At 40.9% G+C, this 19,717-nt stretch overlaps 1 protein-coding gene across 10 annotated transcripts in view; it reads left to right on the top strand.

Moving 5' to 3' along the window:
• tenm2b (teneurin transmembrane protein 2b) overlaps nucleotides 1–19,717 on the top strand; it is a 325,773-nt gene that overhangs the window by 216,070 nt on the left and 89,986 nt on the right. For 6 of the 10 annotated variants that reach the window (XM_072662451.1, XM_072662450.1, XM_072662449.1 and 3 more), the window contains one exon: nucleotides 15,087–15,296. The exons of 2 other annotated variants lie outside the window; for them this stretch is intronic. In XM_072662451.1, the coding sequence (XP_072518552.1) occupies nucleotides 15,087–15,296 (210 nt within the window). Of the gene's footprint in view, nucleotides 1–3,998; nucleotides 4,418–15,086; nucleotides 15,297–19,717 lie in introns of those variants that run through there. 2 more of the 10 variants (XM_072662455.1, XM_072662457.1) reach the window with 2 other exon arrangements.

Raw genomic sequence — 19,717 nt, 5'->3', positions numbered from 1 at the left:
CATCTTTATGGCTATATTTACATGTATGGAGTTGTTGGAACTTTGCAGAAAATATGTCCTCTCAGAACATATCCCCAGCTGCCAGTAGCAAGAATTAGTGCTATTGTCTAGATACAGCCCATTAAAAATAACCTGATATTAGATATAACAATACACAAAAAAGCAGATGTAAGACCTTTCATAAGTGTAATCATTAGTATTCTAATAAATGTAGGATCAATGTTCAATTAGGTGTCCTTTTGAAAGAGAGGGTTGTAAAATCTGCTGTTTGGGCATCAATAGGAAAGGTCTAAATTCCATTAGTCTTGAATGATAGTTGGTAAAGCTGAGTCATATTTGAAGCTTGAAGAGATCAAGATACAGAACATGTTTTGACCATTGCCATCAAATAGCCAGCCAGTCTTTGCCTCTGTAGGCAAGTTTGTGTTGCATTCTGGGTCATTTGCAAGGGCTAATGTCACACATAGGAAGACCAGCCAAGAGGGAGGTGAAGTAGTCAAGTCTCGAGATGGCAAGTGATTCCACAACATAGGATGTTGACCTCCTGAAACAGTCAAATCCTTTGGAAGTCGTGGAAGAGAAACCCACATGGCCGACCCAGGTTTGCAGCATAAAAAACTGGTATTCTACAACTCTGTCAAGGCTTCGTGTTTCTGCAGCTGCAGAGTGACCAGGGAGTTGTGGTTCCCAGGATGTACAGCAGTTCAGTCTTGCCAGGATACAGCTTCAGGTTTGGGCCTGCTGTCCATGGTGCTGATGCATGCCCTGGGTTACTTGTAGTGTTGCCATGAGATGCCATGAGAAGATATTGCATTGCTAAGATCATATAAAGCGTTACTTATGGGACACTAGAATCCAAATGGAGTGGATGTGGATCCCCTCCATGTTACTTACAAGAGCATTCCTCCTTGTATTTGAACCATAGCCATGCAGAAATTGTGATTCCTGGTGGGAGGATAGATGGGACGATCTTGTGGTCCACTGTGTCAAGGGCTGCAGGAAGGGTCTAGAACAATTAGGGTTGATGACAGTTTGGCTGACCTTGCAAGCATGGAGTTTCTCAGTAACTGCTATGATGGCAGCTTCTGTAGAGTGTGCTGTTTTGAAGCCAGACTAGGTGGGATCCTTGAGCAGATTCAAAGTTAGAATATACAAAAACGTGAAATGGCAGGAATAAACATTTGTAGGCTGAATGAATGGAGAGAAATGTGAAAACATAAGGCCCACAGTACATTACATACAAAAATGATATGGGCCGTTTATTACAGATACTCTAGCACTGTCCCTCCTTAGAGCAGCAGCATAGTTCAGACATAGCAGTAGCAGATAAACAAGCAAATTATATATATATATATATATATTTTTTTGTTTGTTTGTTTGTTTTTGTTTTTTGTTTTACTTATTGAGGGTAGTTTTTGTGCTATTGCTTTGCAAAAGTGATCACTTAGCACTGACGTGTGTACGGTGCTGCTGAAAAGAGTTGTTGTGTGCAAGACAAAAGCTAACAGTGAATGCGTACCTTCAGCTTGTTCCTTGCCTTCTGCCTGTTTCCATTCTCCATTCTGCGCATGTAAAAGATTGATGGTGCAGGACTGCCTCCAAGAAAACTACACATGGATATATATTTCTCACCATTCACTCCCATGAGACTGAATCTTATTGTGCCGCTGTTTCTGTGGAGGACAGAAGGGCTGTGAGCTATACCAGTGCACGCTCATTTTCATACACATTTTCTGAGAGGTTTTGTGGTGATGGCAGCAACAAAGCTCAGAGTTCTGCCCCTTTCTCGCTCTCGTTCTCTTTCTCTCTCACTGTGGCTCACACCCTCACACACATACACACACTGATCTCTCCCTAGCCTTACTCCCTCCTCTCTCTGCTCTATTGTTGCTTGCTCTCGTTCTCTCCCTCTTCCTCTCCCTCTCTCTCCCTCTCTCTGCTTGTCAGAGTGGCAGTGCGTCTCTGGGCGGAGGGTTTTTCTTTGTGAGCGCCTGGCAGCCGGGCCCGCGCCGGGGTAATGAGGACGGATGCCCGCGCGTGGGTAGAGCGGCCTGCTTTGTAGCGTCTCACCAGCAACAATACCAAGGTTTCTGAGAAGCAAGCGAGCCAAGACACCGCCCGCACGGCAAATGGATACCCGGGCCAAGAAAGCGACAGTTTGAGGCGAGACAGTTTGTCTCTGAATTAGGCCCTAATGAGTTCACTTCTTCTGTTTTCCCGCCAGGGTTTGTAAAAGGGAAGGTGTGCCATTGAGTCTGCCATGGAAACAACTTGCACCATCTGACAACAATGCTGTGAGACTGGCATATCGGTCATTTATTATGCTGCCTTGCAATATTCACACATAATATTTGGTAAGAAAAAAAGAAAGAAAGAAATAAAAACCACGAAGCATCCTGTACCTGTACTGCGACATTCGCTGCACCCGGGTGATAAGCAGATGCAGCGGCTACACAGAAAGAAACGCTATCTCCATCTGCGAAAAGTAATATGAATGGATTAAGGCCGCCTTCAGTAGCTCAATAGAACCCATTTATTTATTTATTTATTTGTGCACTAACAGTCACTAAGGATACAATTTCATGAACCGTGCATGCTGGTTAGATAGAAAAGCAGTTAGCAAGAACAAATATAAATAATAAAGTATTAGCAGTGTGTAGCGGAGTCAAAATGAGATTCAATGACAGGCAGTTTCTAATTGACTCTGTGGCTGTGAGAGGTTGCAGCATAAGTGTGATAAGATACAATCAGGGTTCAGTTGGGTGGGGGGGGGGGGTGCCACCTCCAATCAAAAATCACCCTTAAAAACTGACATCCCTCTTACCTTTGGAATGATGTGGTTATGTGGAGTGCAGATGTGAGTAATTTAATTCCATTCATATTTTCCATACAATTCCCTCCACACTTACACAGCTTGTTTGGACCCCCCAAATCAAATGAGGATCCCAGGATCCCAAGGTGAAGGCTACAACACATATGCTTCCTTACTGTTTTTTTTTTTTTTAACTGCTGGTAAAGCAATGTCATAGCATAGCTGAAAATGTGTGAAGAAGATTGGGGGGGGGGGGCATTTAAGGCCAGTTATATCATCTGAAACTTCCAGCCATGGATGGCTGTGTCATTACTGGCGATTGAACTTAAAAAATAAGAAAAAATAAAAAAGCATGACAATCTTAAAAGCATATGGATCACACACAAGCTCATCACGTCCACCAGCCCTGTGATGGACTACCTCCCTATCCAGGGCGTTTCCAGGTAGGATCTGGACCAAATGTGACCCTGACCAGTTCAAGCCAATAAGAAGATGAATAAACCCTCACTGATCGTCTGGAATCCAGAGTTTACCACGTGTAAATACATTGGAAAATCTGGCACTTCCCAGTTTCCCACTCCACTTGAATGCAGCATTACTCTGCATAATTTCTTCCATTTTTAACGAAAGGCCCTTTCTATTTCAGAAGCAGCCATCTTCGGAGGACCCATACAAATAAATAGAAAAAAAACAAGCCAATAGAATTACCAGGTTAAGGCGCTTTGCTGCATTTCGTATATGTATATGCTTTTTAATGATTTGTATATATTTTAGGGTTATTTGTTGGGGGACCTTTGGCCTGAGGTTCGAGGCCTCTTGAGGCCTCTGGATTAGAGGCCCTGGGACATTGGCCCCTTTAGCCCAATCAGTCATTCACCCTTGATCGAGCTGAGATCCAGCTGAGATCTAACTGAGAAATCCTGCTTAGTTGCAGATCTACCACGTGATGTTGTTGATGTGTAGAAACATAGAAGGCGAGCAAGCACAGCTCTATGGACGTGAGTTCAGATGTAAACGATGTCCAGGGCCACCACTTTCCCCATTAAAGAGACCCAGGCGGACACCCCAGCGGTCCCAGCTGGTCTGTTGGGTGTGTGAGGGCGGCTGCGCGGTGTTCGTGGTCGGGGCGGTGGAAAGCAGAAGGATGAGTGTTTGTAGAGGAGAGAGAGAGAGAGAGAGAGAGAGAGAGAGTGAGAGAGAGAGAGGCAGGCAGAGAGGCTTTGCCGTGAGGGGCGCGCAGGAGGAGCCCGCATTCAAATGTCCGTGAGTGGCGCGCGATGAGCTCACCTTCCTCACTCTCCTCCTTCCCTCTCCTCCTCTCTGCGCCTCTCGCCGCTCCTTCCTCCCGCTGAATGGGCTTCCTTGCCGTCCGCGGGCGAGCAGCGCTCACGCACTCCTGTCGGGAGATTTAAGGGGAGAAGACAACACCTCAAGAAACAGAGTGGCACGTGGTGGTGAGGGAGAGTCGTGCGCGCGCGCGCCTCGCTGAGCTCGTTCCTGTTAGTGTTCGGTTTAATTTTGAATGTTTAAACGAGCGGAGAGACGCTGAAGGAATGTAGGACCGTTGGTCGCGCGGAGAGGACACCAGCATGGAGAAAAGGAAAGGTGAGAGACCCTCCTTCAGCTGTGGAGGTGTGGGCTTCTGCGTAGTTGGAGAGATTAGCTAGCGTTGACGGAAAATAGCAGACAGACAGCCTACCTAGCGCTAGCTACCTATTTCAGTGAGTGTTTTTCTCCTGTCAGACGAGACTCCTGAAGTTCCGCCTGAAGACGGTGCTTCACCCTCACGGTGTGTCCTTCATGATTTCTCACGCTTTTTTTTTTTCTTTTCTTTTTTTGCCTCGATAAAGTCGCCGAAAACAGAGCAGAGTAGGAATATAGCTAGCAAGCGTCCATAGAGCAGATTTGGTTTATTTATTTTTGCCCCCGCAAATCACAGCCCCTTCGCTCTAGTCGCTCGACGGGCTGTGAATTTTCTCTGGGAAATCTTGTGGAGAATCGTGTAGACGGATAAAAAAGAAACCCCCCGGTGACGTTGGAGGGTTTTGGTTTTTAGGAAGTAGCTAGCGAGTGCTCTGTCTCTCAGACGAGACATCGTTAAATAACGAACTGTGACTGGTGTTGTTCCACATGCTAGCTAATAGCTGTGGCTGTTAAACAGCCTTCTCTGTCATATCTCTGAAATCTGCTCACAGCCTCCATATAAGTTGACCGCGTACTTGCTGCTGGGCTGCTGGGCTGACGGCGCCGTCTGGATGTGTCTGGGGAAGAGAAACACCTCGTTCCTCATTTCGTGGATTTCGTGTGAGGTCTTGATTATGTCAGTAGACACTCCCAGATGTGAAGTTTACTTACAACATCTTGATTGCAATCAAAGTTTCAATCTCTAGTGGTGTAATTCCACACGACACACCAAACATAATCAACGTTTTATGATGTTCTGCTGCATCATTTGGACCTTGGCAGATCCTTAGTCATTTAGCTATCTAGCTACATCAGGCATCTACAAATTACACAGTCATCTGAAATATGGCTTTTTTTCTACTGCTGGGTCTGTCTCTGCAAATTGGAAAAATGTGTATTAAAGGAAGATGGGGTGCTCTGCTGCTCGGCTCATGCGGTCTTTTTTTAATTGCTGTAGCTATATGTTTTAGGGCGTTTTGGGACGCTTGCTTCATGTCGCGGCTGGCCTAGATTTCGGAGACCATGCATGTGGTCATCAGGCTTGGTCGCTCTCCCACTGGCATCATCTGGCAGCCTTCAGCTTTTAGGGATGCTCTCATGTCTCCCTTATTCCTCGTTCTCCTCCCTCTCTCCTTCTCTCTCTCTCTCTCTCTCTCTCTTTCTCTCTCTCTCTTGCGCTCTGTCTCTCTCTCGCCACCGCTCTGACTGTCATCTCTGCTGCTGTCGTTTGGAGGTGTGTGAGAGATGGTACCCATTTGCTGCGTTACCCTTCCTCGCTCCTCTGGCCTAATGGTCCGTGTCTCAAAGGCCCACTCCATCATCACTAATTGACAATGAGTTTAGGCTGACCTAACTTTAGGCTCTCTCACGTGGCTTAGACTCATTGTCAAGTTTTTTTTTATTGCTGGTTTTCGCTGAGCTTTAATAAAGTTGTGGGGGTCAGGGAGGTAGTGTTTTAAAAGACAGAGACAACTGATACCCTCAGTTGGGGAGAATTTACGCCAGTCATTCTTAAGGTCCTTGTGTTTACTGAGCTTAGGCCTGCAGAGCACAGCTTCAAGCCTATAGACAGTGATCTAGGTCATATACATCTCATTTAGCTGTTAAAAGTCCTTATTAATTAATGCAAAGTAGGCTAAGCTTCATATTCGCTCTTTCTCCAAGTCTCTAGCTCTCTAGCTTTCTCTCTCCCAGTCGAATAAATGCACAGAGCATTGTCTATATTAGCGCTTCCATTGTAATGGAAATGTTCATAATTTCTTCAATTGTGCTGCTTTTGAATCTTATAGAACGAGACTCCCTTCATCTACAGAACAAAAAAACATAGTTCATTAGAATATTAATATTCATAAGTTCATTTTCTCCATCTGACTTGCAAGCCCACTGCTTGCTTTGTTGCATTCTTTCTTTCTGCGTCTTACGCCGAGCACTTTGTTCTTTTCCTTTTGAGTGCTCCTTCTGCAACAATGCTCTGTGTCAAGTGTGTTGAGGGAAGGAAACGGTTGCTTTTGCGTTTGTACTTGTTTATGACGATTCTCCTCAGCAGACACACAGTTTACATTATATGCTTATGGGACAAGCCTTTTGTATTCAAGTATACATACAGTTCACATACATGGTTCTGTTGTTGTGTGTCAATGTGCATATGTGCGTGCGTGTGTGTGTGTATGCTCCCTAGCTGGGGTTGCATCACTCTCAGCCCCGCTACTCTGTAGAGGGAGCTGTGCTGAACAACAGTGCTCTGAGTTCTCCTCGGGGTCAGATGATGCAAAGCGCCTCCGTGTTTGCCTCAGTGCAGTGCTGCTGAGCCCACGCTGGGCTCGGGCCCAGGTCCAGGCCGCATGTCATCCGTCACAGCCCCCACGCGGGCTCACCCTGCCCACCGGCCCGCTCCGCACTAATGACCAGAGACAGGCTCTCCCCAGGGTCCTTCACACCGCCCCTGGACACTGACACGCACAGCTGTCACACGTGTCAGCCTTGACTGACATCTGCCTCCCAGCTCGAGCACCTAAACAGGCATGAACTCTGCTATATTAGGCAGAGCTGATTTTAATAATTCATTGCTTAGACAGAACTGAAGGTTTGCTTCTGTGATTCGATGTAGGTGTAGGGAGGTAGTTCTCACTCTGTGCTTGTGTTTGCAGGAATACCAGAAAAAAGGGGGGGATAACTTAAGGGGGGGGTAACAAAATCAGGGCTAACACAATGTTGTCCATTGATAAAACCTGAAACTAGACTATAAAAAGAATGTGATATGCATGTAGCTTTACAGCAGAACTTCCTCCAGGTAGACTTCACATTTCGAAATACAAAGTGGAAATATATCAAAATGATGAAGCTCAAATGATGAGTCATCACTATAGCTGGTGTCTTGTTTACCAGATTCTACCAGATTTACCTAAACTTTTCCGGGGCACTTTAAACAATCCATAAAACTACTAATTGCAAATTTTTAAAATCTAACTGACTAAAATATAGTTAAGCCAGAATTCTATCTGAATTAATGTGGACAGTAATTACAGAAGGTAACACTTTTACTTCACTGCTGTAAATACTAATCATGCTTTGCGCTGTTGAATTGTTGTATTTTTCTTCTGTTAATTATATATAAATAATATAATGGCCGCTGATACATTATGCAATATGAACGCCCATAAGAAAATATAGATTTTATGTTTAAAATCAAAGATTTTTGGGAGTGGTTCATTTTGTTTATTTCGTTTAAACCCACAGTCGTCTTCAGACCCCACTGTTCTGCAAAAAAGCAAACCTTTCTTTTACTCAAATGTTATACATATTATGGTGTTTTCCTAAAATGTGATGTAATCACAATATATCAACTTGCTTACAGTATCACAATATATCGCAATGTATTGAATCGATACCCCGTACAGTGGTATGTAGTGTATTGCCAGGTAATGGCCAATACACAGCCCTTCTAATATATCTGTGTGTGGGTTGATATGATTAATCACTTGACTTATTGAACCACCCATAGTAGTGCAGACTGAAGACAAGCTGCTCACACGCTCTGTGTTGAAATCCAGATTTTAAACCACTTTGTAAGTAGTCACGAGAACCATGGAAAACTCGGTGATAGTGACAGTATTCCTTGAGAGCCTCCCTCCACTGTAACAAGAATCCACAAGCTGTGAATGAGTTCTCTGGAAATTATGACAATTTTGTTGTTCAAGCCGTGATTGTGTCACCTGAATTATTTAACGTAATAAATGTATTTTGATTACGTTTATATTATGACACCTGTGCTACGTGCAGTGCTAGTGGGCTGGGTGTGATTCCTCAGGTTTGTAGTTAATATTAGAAATGAATACGGCTGTAGTGTTCTGTATTTTCAGAAAGAGCTAAATTAACAGATATACCGGGTCGCTGGTAATCACGTCCTCCGAGGCCATAAACTCATTACTGCTGAGTCCTGCTATAAGAAAAAAAAAAACTCTGGGCAATGTAGTGTGTCTGTGACCGAATCTAGTGCACCCACTTCAAAGGCCTCAGTTAAATTTAGTAATCCTCATTTTTTGATTTGGTACCTCTCTGTCTGCGATCCGCAGCAAAATAAACCGCTCTAGAGAAAACGATGTGTTCCTGTTAACATCAGAGACAATAAGAGACGATAGACTAATAACTCATTCAGTCGTGCCAGTGATTTCGCAGAGAGACTACAGACAAGATAGGATAAAAAAAAAAAAAAACAGAAATGGTGGAATCGGATTGGAGGAATTGAGTGTTGTTATGCAAGGGACACATTCTCATTGGCTCGCAGATGAAACCCGTTCCTCTTTGCTTTGATCCCGGAGAGGCCACGGAGTTCTTAAGCATCCAGATTGGAGAAGGCGTCTGAATCATGGGAGGACGTAGAAGAGAAAAAGAGAAAGAGATGGGAGGTTGTTTCTGAGAAAATGAAAATGTGATGAAGGAGGGGTAAGAAAAAGTAGGACACTTTTGTTTCTTTTTTGACACCAGATAAAAATAGTGTCTGTTCGGGGTATCAGACTTCAAAATGCTTCGGGCGGAGGCTCGAACGAGAAGTAATTCAGACGCTCGTGTACATTAAGAGCCAACAGCTGATGACAGCAGACGTAAGTGGCGCTTTGTGCAAGTGAGAGCAGACTCAGCATTCTTCTCTGGAACTCTGCAGATCGGCTGATAAGTCATGATATTGGTATTGGTCTTAAGCAAAGCTGAATTAAGTCAGAAAAAGGAAACCAGAAAAACTGAGATTTCATCTCTGAAAAGAGGGTTTTAGCTGTCTTGATAGTAGACTTTTAGTAGACTGGAGAGTCAAAAGCAGCTGTAACCCTGCCTAGTATAATCATTACGAAAGGTATCTGTTCCATTTGAGTGGTGTGAGAAGGTCCCTGGTCAGACTGTGACCCGTGGCTTGCAGTATTGTGACCTTGTTGCCCAGAACTGTTGCGCTTTTCCCCAAAATAGTGAGCTTCTTTTGCAGTGAACTAGCTCTGGGGCCTTTCAGAGAAGGAGGTCCAATCTCTTTGACACCGGTGTCAAATCACATTATGGCCCACTGTCACGTCATGTTGGAGGATATCATGCTAGTAAGGCGCTAGCTTACTTTTCGGCATATAGGAAAAACACATGGTTGTTTTTTAAATCACAACAAAGCTTATTATAGTGCATTAGACAGTTGTCGTTTGATCACGAGAATCACAGAAATATCCAAATAGCCAAAAACTGAGTGAAATCTGTAAACTGGAACAAACAAACCGAAGCCCTTGCACAATTCCCAGAGTCATAGATCCTTGAAATGGCTGAAGGAATAAAGCCCATTTTGTGGCTATGGAAAGGTTATGGACCAAAGCCCACATGTTCACAGGGGCGATTTTTCCACACAAATGGCTCAGTTATTTTAACGCCACATATACGCTATTATCACCCAGGGAGCCAGAATAGGGCTCGAGCCTGTGTGGAGAGAGCAGACACGGGGCATTTAGGAGCGTGAACGTGTCCCCCGAGAGTACACAGAAGACCCTAGTGGGAACCCTACTGTCAGCAAACGGGAGCTGTGTTAAGAGCCTGTTAGCTGCAGAGAAGAAACAGGTCTGAGTATGGAATGAGTTGGGAGGGGGTTGGCGAGGAGGGAGGGAGGAAACACAGATGGGCTAAGGCAGACGGAGGGATGAAAAGGTAGCTCCTGCACCTGTTCTCTGCCAGCAATTTTCAGGGTGGTGCTGGCTCGCTCTCTTTGGCACTTGACATCAATTAAGAGTTAGGTGTGGATTGATTTGTGGTTTGGTTGTCAATCAGCATTAAGCTAGCATCGTTTATTTGATAAGTGGTTACGACCAAGGTGAAACACGGGCTTAGTTGATGACTATTGATTACATTAAAATGCTGTGGCAGTGCCCGTTTAGCATAATAGATTTTATATCTTTGTGTTAAGGTTTGTGTAGGTCTTTTGAAGCAAGCCATCTTAAAGGAGAACTTTAAGAAACGTGACATTAAAAACATCTGAATTGTGACTGAATGGTATTATTGTGAATTTGCATAATGCTCTTTAAAACTGGTGGTTTGTAAAGTAATTCACCAAACTCTGAAACTGATTTTCACGCTTGGAGAAGAACAGCTGAAAAGTGTCTGTTAATTTACATATTTTAAAATATTTTTTTAAATTTCCTTCAAAGTAAGCCTATCTTGGTAGGCATAAACAGCCAAGCATTGACTCTCAGGAAAATGTGTGATAACCAAAAAAGTATCCCATGAAATAGGTTATGTTATGATAATAACAAATATCTTGAGATCAGCCAACTAATCAAGTCGTTATTAGGAATTATTTTTTATAATGAACGAGAATAAAATGTTTGGATGGGATTCTGTTTGCCTGAAAGTTACCTGGATGATATTATATATAAAGCAATCTAAAACTGTAAATTAGTAAACCAATTTTTTTTTTTTAACTAATAATAAATAAACTGAAATCAAACTTTCAATCATACATCTTCAAGTAGGCCTGACACTCAGACATTGGACATTTAGTTGTTTAATATCATAAATAAATGAAAATATATTCACGTTCATGGGCTCTCCTCACAATGGGCAATACTGAGGTCAGCAAGAATGATCGAGGTCAGGTCTATATATTGTACGATAAGTTGGTAACATAATCCTGTCCTCAAGCAGGAAATTTCATTTGAAATTTAAGATGCAGTTTAGTTCCAGTTTAAAATTCAATTTCAGGTGATGTGTTGCACAGTAAAGGTAATAAAATACAAATTCCTATTTTACATTCAAATGTGAAATTCTAATGGTGTGAATAAAAGGAAAGTTGAAGAGTACCAATATGGGTAAATTGTGGGTTGATGCAGATATCCATTATTTTTTTATATACATATCTAAACATTCTGTTCTTTCCTAGTATGATAAACACATTGTCACACATTTAATTGCCAATAATTTATTTTAGCGGTTAGTTGCTGATGCTGGTTTAATTCCAGTATCATCGTACGTTTCTAGAAACTACATGCATTAGTTGACTTGGCAAGCCGATAGTCAGGTACATTTCTTTCTGAAAAGTGATTGAAATTGATATTAGTGGATGTCAGTGGTGTAATAATGCAATTAGCTCTGACTAATTCCCTGGATCGTGACTGTCTCGATTTCAGATTCATGCCAGTGAGCCTCTGCCAGAGTCAGAATATCTCTCTCTCTCTCTCTCTCTCTCTCTCTCTCTCCCTCTCCGTCTCTCCCTTTGTCCCGGTGGTCCTCTTTGCCATTGCTTGTTATTTTGGCGGACACCAACATGATAAATCTCTGCAAATGTCACAGACCAAACTCGTGTGTGTACACAGTCGCAGCAGGATACCAGAAGAGAGGAGAAAGCGAGGTGGCCACTGGTCAAGCGGGCGGGTGGGAAACGAGGAGAAAACACCAGGTTGCTGGGCATGGGTAAGTGCGAGGAAGTGAGAGGCAGGTGACGGCAGAGGGAGAGATGATCATAGATAATAGTAGGATTGAGAAGGAGAAGTAAAAAAGGGCTTAGAAACAGGGAGTTGGGAGTAAAGAGTGGATTGAGCTGGACTAGCATGAGCTCAGCTGTTTGTCTGTGTTAATGCAGGGAGAGGAGCACAGCCACTTGTGGGGGTAAGGCCTGGAAGAGAGTAAAGCAGTAAGCCTGCTGTTCTCTGACAACGCCAACATACTGGATGCTCACTTACTCTCTCTTTCACACAATTTATTCCCTCCGCCTTTTTAAACTTTTTTAAAGGACCATGTGTTGGTTTTAGACTTCCATCAACTGCATACTGCATGCCTTGGAGTTACAGTAGTAACTGAATGGCTTGTATCTTATAGTGGTTACTGGTAAAGCTTTATTTTGAACATTATACCTAGGGTTCCATTTTCCACTATCTAGACCATAATGAGATGTATTTATTATTATTATTATTATTATTCGTATTATTATATAAAAGTTGAGATGCATTGCGGCTAAAAAAGGGCATTGGCTTCTTGGGCACATACCACTATAACACAATGTTTATAAGGTAGCTGTCACACAAAAACACTCCAACAAGGCAGTTTTATAGCAGAAGGGAACAAAAACTCAACTTTCAAGTTAATGTACTCTAATGTACTTTTGGAGCACTTCTATTGGCACAGTCATAATGACATCCTGATATGTAAGGACAAACAGCAAACCTACCTTATTTAAATATTTATTTAGTGTTTACCTATTAAAATCTTTTCAAATCAACCATAGCCCAGAAACAAACACCAAGCCAACTAACAGCTAAAGAAATGTTAATGTGTACAACATGCTAAAATACATTCAACCTCATGCCGTATTGACTTTTATTGTTGAGAAAACATCTCTCACGTCCGCTGCAAGACGGCAAGATTGCTTTTGATTCATCATTGTGAGCTAAAGAATGGCTTCATGCTGCCCCCTATACCAAGCTCTCTAGGCCGCCTGTTGCACAGTCTCTCTCTTTGTAAGGTGCTCCAGTGTTAATGTTGACTAAAAGAGAAAACAGGAGTCTGCTGAGTGATAAATTGCGCTTGTTATGGCGTGATTTGTCACTCTATCTCTCTGTCCGACTACATCTCAACATGTCTTTATCTCCCATCTCTTCATCTTTCTGCTTGAAGGGAGGCCTGATGGTGGCCAGTAGAAGTGACGGTGTAGTTGTTCCTTCCCTTCGCTGCAGCGGGCCGAAAGCAGACGTGAAATCAAAATCTCATTACATCCGGAGTTAGAGTGTGTGAGGATGTGTGTGTTCGTGTGTTCGTGTGTGTGTGTGTGTGTGTGTGTGTGTGTGTGTGTGTGTGTGATTCTCATCTTTAGCGGGGCTACACGGAGGCGGCAGAGTAGCCGGTGAGAGCAGGCTTGATAGGCTTGATTAAATTAGCAGCAGTGTTCACACTGCCTGAGAGCACTTTGTTGTGGTCAGAGAAAAAGCCGGAGGGCCCCGATGACACCATTCCATCACACCAGAGCAGTCATCAAGAGGCCGTTTCACATAAGCGCACATACACACACACACACACAGGGCCGTGACTCTGTATAATCAGCTGCTGTGATGTTTTTGCTCCTCCTCTGATGCTTAGTATTGAGTGATAGATGTGCGCGTGATTCATTTTTCTAGATTGTATTAGCATTAGGAGTGAGCAAAATGGAAAAAACTGTATATCACGATACTTAAAGACATTTTCACACACTGTGTCACACACTGACAAAATGCACTAGTTGTATAAGATTGAAAAAATTCACAATGATAAAATAACGTCATATTGCCCACCTCTAAATAGCAACATGGGTAAATGATTAACAAGTTTGGCCCCACCTATCCACATCCAAGTATAGCAGTAAAACAGACTGAAGTAATACACACACACAGGGCTATAACTTACAAACATAAGTTAATAAGTAGTAGAAGTAGTTCAATAGTAGTAATTTTTTTTTTAAATTTTGCCTCTGTACATCACAGATTAGAAAGGAAGCAATCAAGATATGATTGAAGTTAAGACGTTCTACTCCTTTAACAAAAATACTGCATCAACCGAAATCGGAATTACAATTTTTTACATTGTCCTTTTACATTTTCACAGGTTTAAAAGTAATTTTACAACTAATTAACTAATTCATTCATAGACATAAAAGGTCTGGTGTTAATTCCAAGTTTTCATTTCATTTGCATTTGTTTGAGTGTGAAGCCTGATCCAACTGATAAAAAACACCTAAAAACCAAGAGTACTTGACTATGAAACAGAAAAAGCAGAAAAAGATTGACGCATTATCTGTCAAACACAGTGGTGGCATGTTTATGGCATGGGCATTTATGGCTGCAACCCAAAAAGGATGGACTTTTGAAAAAATATATATATAATATGTAATTTCTAAATGGTGAAAGCAATCATTTTGTTAGACTGAATTTATGGTGAACTTTTACACTTTAAAATGTGTTAATTTTGATCCATTGATCCATACTTATGGACCTGACTGTATGTCAGATGGTTTAATTCAAATAAAAAAAAAGTTGCTTTCTCTTTTTTATTAACTAATAAAAGACAGTACATGATTAATTAAAAAAGCAGCATAGCACATCAAAGCTGACCTCCTTTCAGCTCAGTGGCATCAAAGAGCAAGGTTATCTGGAAGAGTGAGGGTGTCTTTTCCTTTCTCTCTCTTCAATGAGATATTTTGACATTAAGCTCCTTCTTTTCCAAAGCCATGACTCTTTCTGTCTAGCCAGGGTCTCTTGTCTCTTTGTTTGCGCCCCGCTTTCTTTGTGCTGTAGCAGAGGGAGCAACCTTCCCAAGTTTGAAAACCTGCAGTGTGTAGTCAGAGCCTGGACAGTGGAGCTAGCCTTAGACAGTTGTGTAACATTTTTTGTATTGAAAAAACAGCACTATTATTTTTGTTCAGGACTGTGTTTAAGTGTGTGTGTCTGCATGTTGGCATTGTTTCGCAAACTAAATGTGCCTGTGGTGACGGAATGCTGCCGTAATTTCACACCGAATTTCATCTGACATACACTTTGAGCCATCCTCACCACTAAGTAAAATGCTTTGCCCACTTGTATGTGTTGTGTGTGTTTGTGTGTTTGCTCCTCAGGTCGCCCCCTCCCTCCCACACCGTCGTCCAGCCTGCTTCCCCCCACCCCTCCTCCCCCATCCGGCCCTCACAACCCCGCTGCTCCGTCCATCAGGGAGTGCCAGATGCCCCTGCTGGACAGCGGCTCCTCTCACGCCATGCTGGATCCCCCTCCCGACGACGAGTTTTCCCCCAACTCTTACCTGCTTCGTGCACAGCCCCCCACCGCTGGTAAGAGATTACACACTGTCACTTCCCATGACATGCCACTTTCTCCTCACCTCTTTCCATCCCTCTCACCTCCACCAGAGCTTAGCCTCTAAACGACGCATAGCTTTTAAACATTCACTGCTAAAAGTCTGTCAATGGCCTAACCTGGATATAGTTCACTTATACCTTTTATATAGTTAAAATATCAGGTAAAATATATGATAGATAAAATATATGATGCTAATTGCAAGTATTTTCTTCATTTAAAAAAAATAAGTTTATAATGGATGCTGAATAGCGTGGTTTTACCATGGATTACAATTATTTAAGTTGTAAGCATTTTATTATGTTTTTTATGGTGTTTTCAGGCAGGTTATCATGTTACGGCCTTGTCATAGATTGTCAAGTCTACTTGTGTACTAGTAAAATTTGAAGAATAATACAATAATACTAGTGTTATTGTGACGTGACATATAGACTGTTGTAGTCTATATAGTCAATTGTTGTGTAATATCAGGGTATTCTTTGATTAGCTGAATTGCATCATAGTGACCAACATATTGTATTGTACATATTGTATCCAATTGTATTAGTGAGATCTCAATTTTCACTTAGCACTTCACAGCTCTGTATCGTTGCTGTCACACTAAAAGATTCAAATAATATCAGAACATAAAAAACTGTAAAAATGAAACAATATGCTAGTTGTAAATTCTGCAAATCTGGGCACTTTATGATGTTTAAGCCACATTTTAAAAGTTTTTGTTTTGTTGATAGGACATTGACATAATGACTTTTGTGAAAAACATTTGTGATTTTCATACAGTTCTTATTTAACTTAATTATTTTTATTACTATACATATAACAGAAACCATATGGGATTATGAATAATCTGACCTTGAAGCAAGTTTGAGACGTGACTCTTGAACCCTTTGTATAAAAGTGTCGGTGAGCTGTGTGTAAGGAAGGTGATTTAAAAAAATCGCACCGCTGCCACACTGACACATGCTGTGTTCACTCCCAGCCTGTTTCTTCCTGCTGTTTCATTACATCTGTGCCCGTAATCCTCTACATAAGCATCATCCTTTGTTTAAAGTTCTGTTAAAATGTACAGTTATAAACAGATATAACTAAACCAAATATGTCATTCACATTTATTTGTCTGTCTTAAATCATTATATTTTCAGCCTTTCCACTGTGTACACATAGGCCATCTGTTCATATATCCAATCACATACTCTGATCAGAAATTCAGTGTCTTGTCAAGTGTGTAATTCAGCACGGGGGGGGGGGTTATGAATGGTAAATACATAATATGCTCTCCAGTCCATTACTTCCTCACAATACCATGCGTTCTCTACATGATGTTCACCACTAGAGCTTCAAAATTCCAAACTATTGAAACATCTGTTTCTATTATAGCCTTACTTTATTGGGAACTTGTGATAAGTAAACTGTTCACTCTGTTCATTTATATCTTTCATGCTACATATGGAGCTGTGCAAATAGAGCTCTGTTGGTCTTGAAATTGTGTCCAGCAAATTACATACACTTCACACAAAAGAGTGCAATTAACTGTTTAATTATTGTCTTCAACACTATTATTGTGCTAGTCCCAATGAATAAATTAATAACATAACAGACTAATTACACTCCTTTTAGAGCTATATACAGAATGCCTACAAATATTCCTTAGTATAAGGAATAAAACAATGTGTAGTACCTTTTAGTGGCAGAAATTAAAAATGAAACATAAAAAGTATATTCATGATACTCAAGGACAACAGTATATTTAAAATACTCATAAAATATTATATAATTTTTTAAATGTCATACTTATTCAGTGTTCCACTCACTCTTGAGTATAAACAAGCAATCTACGATAGATCTCCTTTCCTTTTCATTAGAAGCCACATCTAAGTATATGTGTTTGCATTTTTTATTCAAATTAATTTTCAAAAAAATTGTACTTGATTGGAAGCTGTGGTTCATGGAGACGTCCAATGAACACCGGTGAGTGTGGAATCTTTCCATGCTTCTGCTGTAAAACCATCTGGGGCCAGTTTCCCGAAAGCCCTGTAGTGCTAAGTGCATCGTAAACTCCATCTTAAGATTACTTGTTAAAGTGCAAGCGCTTCCCGAAACCTTTCATACCTAAGACAGTACGTTATCTTTGTCATTACTTAACGAGCCAGTGAAGCCAGTCATTAATCTTAAACTGCTTCATAAATCAGCTCTGGCCTGCTCGGGACTTCATGACAGACAGTCATCTCTGCATCTCTGGAAACCTTACACCCGTCAACATAGTTTGAAATGATTTTGTTGCCATTCATGTTGTGGTTTCATGTATATAAATATAATTTATTTTGTATGTGTAGATATTACATTGTAGCCTTTGCATTTACTCACAGTTTAATTATATCAGTACTTAAAAACAGTACGACTATAAAAAAAAACAGTACAAAAACATGTTTTCATATTTTTAATGAGAGTAGTGAATGATGGACAGCGTTATTTGTGGTGCTGGGGTTCAGTTCACAGAGGTAAAACCTAATAACTCACCTAATAACTCACACATACTTTACACTTTTTGTCCATTGCAAAGTGACTTGCTAATCCCTAAGATGAATAAGTATAGGGAGAGCCAGCTCTGATCATGTGGAGGCCTTTGATTTCTGCAGAGAGTTACATGTTGTCTTTTAAGAATACAAGAGAATACAAAGGAAAAACATGCATGTCCTTAAAAGGCAGTAGTTAAGCTAAGCATGTACTCACCTAACCATCAGTACAGTATGTCGTTTTGCATGTTGTACATTGAATTTCAGTTTAAGGCATATTCTTATCATGTATTAGGAAATGTGAATCAGTGAATAAAAACCTCTTTATTTTACTTAAATCTGATTTTCATATTAAGTAAATACCCTTTTCTCTGCAGTGCTGGTGGTTAACAAGATAAGCTTTTTCAGGTATTTGCAGTGGAGCAGAGCTTTATTTGAATTGCTTTGGAAGTTCCAAATTTTAGCATAACAATTGTATTTTCTCTCCTGTGGCTTTGCATTCAGGCTGATTGCTTCACAGTACAGTGCAGCAGCATCAATCACACACAAACTAAGCGTGCCAGGAATAGACTAGTCTAGATTCAGAAACTGTGGAACTCACTCACATTATAATATCTGGAATGTTGTTATTTATTGTCTTCTTCTGTGTATGTGTGCATTTTTGAGTGGGTGTTTGTATGTGTGTGTGTATTTAGGCTGCTTTCTTCTGGCAGTGTATATATACTGTATCTAAGGCCATTCAATACTTTCTAAGAAGCTTGGGCAGTAACCGGACAATATGGAGATCACGATGGTTTTGTGACCAGGTCTGTACGTAATTGGTGTCCCAGTAGGATGGTTTTAATGAAAACAAATGAAGAACAAAGTTTTGCAAATACCATAAATATGTTCAATTATAAGAAGGTGAATACAGTATAATGCTGTCGTAGACTATGTAAATCTCTTCTTAAAGCATGCACTGCATGTTTGTCATCCCCTCACAGTTCATTTTGAAAATGAAGGCTGTTAATATGATCAAATATTAATAGACCTCACATCTTTAACCCTCGGTGTTAAAAGACAATAATTAGATTAACACTTTCTAACAGATGTTAAGGCTGGAAGGATGTTAATTTTATTATGTTGGCTCATTACTGTATCATGCACAGATATTTTATAATTTATTTATTGGTCATAATTTTCTTAGATATTTATTTTCTGATATACAATGTTTGTAAATATATATTGTTTTATTCTTAGAATTGCAGCTTCCTTGTATAGAATTTTAGATTTTCACTTCAACAAATTCTAAAGCCCTTTTTCTTGAGCAGCTAGAATCATATTCCAATTATTTTCTAAGGTGACATTCAGATACGTCAGGGAATGATAATTACAGAGAGAATTCAATGATAATTCGACATTACACACTAACACGGCATGACCTGTATTAGTGCTGCTGAGGTTTCCAAAATATAACAATCACCTGTTCTTATCTTTTAATACAAGGGATCAGAATGAGAGATATGATAAAGTATTCATGTTTTTAGCAAATATTGCCCCTTTTTCTTGACCTCTTTTGATCATAGTTTATGAACACTCCTATTTGATGAGTACCTATTTAGATGAGGTATTTCATATTAAGCCTATATATCCTGAATCCGTTCAGAGCATACTGGGTTCAGCAGCATTTTCTTTTCAAGTTCCTCATGCCAGCAGACTGTTAATTAAACAGAGGCTGCCTCGTATTCTCTAGGGTGGACTTAAAATATGGAGAAAAATCCTGCATTACAGAGGACTTTGATATTTTGATTAATCACATTTTCATGATCATCCAAACCCTGAGACAGTGGCAGACCCTTAGTGATTTCAGAAATTGTAACAATACCAAAGTTATAAAATCACCA

The sequence above is a fragment of the Salminus brasiliensis genome, chromosome 18 (assembly GCF_030463535.1).
Source record: "Salminus brasiliensis chromosome 18, fSalBra1.hap2, whole genome shotgun sequence".
Lineage (NCBI taxonomy): Eukaryota > Metazoa > Chordata > Actinopteri > Characiformes > Bryconidae > Salminus > Salminus brasiliensis.
This window is presented reverse-complemented; position numbering and strand designations above follow the sequence as displayed.